This window comes from Ursus arctos, unplaced genomic scaffold (genome assembly GCF_023065955.2).
Source record: "Ursus arctos isolate Adak ecotype North America unplaced genomic scaffold, UrsArc2.0 scaffold_14, whole genome shotgun sequence".
Classification (NCBI taxonomy): Eukaryota; Metazoa; Chordata; class Mammalia; order Carnivora; family Ursidae; genus Ursus; species Ursus arctos.
The window spans coordinates 15,086,827-15,090,076 of NW_026622808.1; the positions used below are offsets into that span (position 1 = coordinate 15,086,827).

The following is a 3,250-nucleotide window of genomic DNA, read 5'->3' on the forward strand; positions in this document are numbered from 1 at the left end:
AGGGGTTTTCGTTTGTTTGTTTTAAAGAATTACTTCAGACGCCAAGTTTCCCTGCCCCTGGGCTCTCTGGCAAGAGTCCTGTATCGACAGCCTCAGGAGTGTTTCTTCCCCTGCTCTTTCCCCACTCCGTGCCCCTTTTACAGGGGAGGAAGGGAAGGAAGGGGTCCCTGTCCCGGGTCAACCTCCGGGTGCATCCCTGTTCCTCCCAGGGGTCTGCCCACCCTTCTCGGGGAGACCGGAGCCCACATGGCGGGCAGGGCCTGGGCCACTTCGTGAGCAAACCCCCGTCCTTCCTGGGCTCTCCCCACCCAGCGGGGGACACGCGCCAATGCTGCCCCCTCGGTGCCCGCAGCCCCCTCCCGAGCCAGGGTCGGGCCTGGCCGGGTCCCCAACTCCGGGCAGCCTAGGGCCCGGGGCTCGCTCCCCTCGCCTCGGCCTCCGCTCACCTGGCTCGCCTTGTAGAACTGCTTCTTCAGCCCCGCCACCGACATACTGCCTCCCGCCGTGGGGCCTCCCGCCCGGACCTAGCGAACCGGAGGGACCGCGCAAGCGACAGGCTCCCGGGCGCAGCCGATACCCCGCGCGCCTCAGCGGGCCCCGTCGGCGCCGCCTCCACCGCCCTCTCGCCAGCTCCGCGCCCGCCCCGGCGCCGCCTCAGCCCCTCGCGCGCCCGCGCGGCCAGGATATTACATGGCAACCGCACACTTCCGGTGCCGGCCTGCGCGCGCCCCCGGTCCCAACTGCGCAAGCGCGCCCCCTGCCGGTCAGAGAGCGCACGCGCACGTCGTCCGCCCTGCCAAAGCTGCCTCTGCCAGCGAGCCGACAGGAGCGAGCCTAGAGAGACCATGAAGGCTACAGCGACCCCTAGAGGCCCGGAGGTAGTCCTAACGTTTTAGGAAAGCCGCTTAAATCTTAGAGAGGTTGGGAGGCTGGGTTTACAAGTCTCCGGATACCTGTTTGTTAATTGCAGCTAACCCAGTTCTCTGTGCGTTTAGTCCCTCGCACACACACCGTCTTCAACCCTGCCACGTGCTTATCCATACAGTTGCCCAAGTCAGACAACACGGTGTCACTCCTACTTCCTTTCTATCCCCCTGTCCTTCCTGCCCTAACTAGACCTTGCACCAGCCTCCTCTCTGGTATGCCCACCTGCAGTTTCCCCCTCCAATTTCCCCTAAAAAATAGTCAGAAAGATGGTCTATAACACAGTTCATATCACATTACTCTACTGTCCTCAGAATACACTCATAACTTCTAGCATCACCTGCCTACGAAGCTCGCACATTTTGGCTCCATCAACCCTTCTGACTTCAGCTCTCTTCCTCTTCTATAATCCATGATCCCGGCTTCCTATGGGCCTTTGCTAATGTTGTTCCTTTCTTGCACATTTTCCCCCAATTTCCCCCCATCCTTTGTGCATAAAAGAGAAATCTGTTTGGAATGTCACCTCCTTCAGGAAGTCCTCCCAGGTCGATGCATGTTAATTGATTTTGTTTTTTAAACCAATTGTTATTGAATTGAATTAATTGGAAGTTAATAATGAATTGAAATGGATAAATTAATCCAAAAAGAGGAACAAGAAAGTGGCTAGAGCTAATGTGTTTGCAACTTCAATGCTGAAATCTCTGACAGATTTGGGTGATTTTCTGAAGCAGAAGATTGCTAGAAGTTTCCAACTGCCTCAACAGAAGGTACTGGACTAGATGGAAGATTGTTTCGGAATATGTATGTCACAAACCTCCTTCCCGAAGATCCTGATGGGGCTGTTATGAATAGTTTTTTAAAATTCCCCATGTGATTCTGAAAGGCACTCTCGACGGTGACCCACTGGTTTAAATCATTGCAAAATGCCAGAATGTCAGGATTCATATGGGGAAACCCAGGCCTTGAGTAAAACATGACCTGTCCAAAATGATATACCTAACAACTTGGCTTTAATTATCCAATCTATAGAATCGACAGAATTCCAAACTTGGGATAAATTTCAGTCTTCTTTCCTCACTTCTCTGCTTGAGAGATTAAATTGGTGCTAGAGAAAAGGTTGACATTCAAGGTCTCTGTTCCACGTGAGGTTTTTTAATCTACATGATCACACAGTCCAATCAAATGAAGTTTATTCATTCACTCAACTATTCATTGACCCCTTGCTAATGTATCAGTCACTGAGAGGTACTGGGAATACAGTGTTAAATTATTCCTGCCCTCATGGGGCTAGTGACAAATACAGATACTAAATCAAATAACATGCTAAAAAAAAAAAAAGCTGTAATTGCTTCAAGAAAAAGAACTGCAGGGGCGCCTGGGTGGCTCAGTAGTTAAGCATCTGCCTTCGGCTCAGGGCGTGATCCCAGGGTCCTGGGATCCAGCCCCACATTGGGCTCCATGCTCTGCTGGGAGCCTACTTCTTCCTCTCCCACTCCCCTTGCTTGTGTTCCCTCTCTTGCTGGCTGTCTCTCTCTCTGTCAAATAAATAAATAAAATCTTAAAAAAAAAAAGAAAGAAAAAGAAATGCAGGGGAAAAAGGGCGGGGGAGGAGGAAAAAAGAAAAAATGGGGAAAAGAACTGAGTTTTAGGAATTACACCTTGTTGGGGATAGGGAAGGAAAGGCTCCTCTAAGGCGCAGATCTAAGATCTGAAAGTTAGATCGAAACTAGCCAAAGAGAGCTGCGGAGAGTCTTCTAGGTGAGGAAACAGTGTGTGCAGATATCCTGAGTATTAAACCAGAAAGATCCATTTTATTCATTCCCTCTGGATATATTTAGTGCATATTAAATGCTTCTAAAGCGCTGCACAGAATTTATTTAACTTATTTCCACCTTATTGTTCACATAAAAAATTTATAATTTTAGTACTTATAATATTTAGCCGATGCCCAATTAGCATAAACTAAAAACTTAGTTCTTGCTCTAAACCGCAGTTTCAGGCTGTCACCCATCACCCTACGTAAAACGTTTCGTCATGACGTAAGAGCCTGGCCCTCCCTCCTCCTGCCGACCTATCCCACGCGTCCAGCCAATCACAGTGTTGAACTCTCAGCTTGACATCCTCTGCCTCCAATCGCAGGGCACCTCCTCCCCGCCAATGATCGGCGGTCGAGAGGAAGCCCCCGTCCTCCGCGGGAATATCAATAGGGGAGCCCTGGGAGGAAAGGAAGCCTCGGCTCTCGCGAGGATGCTCCCGGCGCTCCCTTCTTCCCGAGGCGGGTTGTCACGTGACACAGCCTAGCCCAATCACCGCGCGGGCTGCGGGG

General features: G+C 51.3%; 1 protein-coding gene across 1 annotated transcript in view; it reads right to left on the reverse strand.

Moving 5' to 3' along the window:
* The window catches only part of SH3GL1 (SH3 domain containing GRB2 like 1, endophilin A2), a 32,088-nt gene extending 31,423 nt beyond the window's left edge, over nucleotides 1–665 (reverse strand). Inside the window, exon 1 of the mRNA XM_026481102.4 lies at nucleotides 447–665. Coding sequence (XP_026336887.3) covers nucleotides 447–491 — 45 coding nt within the window. The 5' untranslated portion in view covers nucleotides 492–665. The remainder of the gene's footprint in view (nucleotides 1–446) is intronic.
* Between the last annotated feature and the right edge of the window lie 2,585 nt (nucleotides 666–3,250).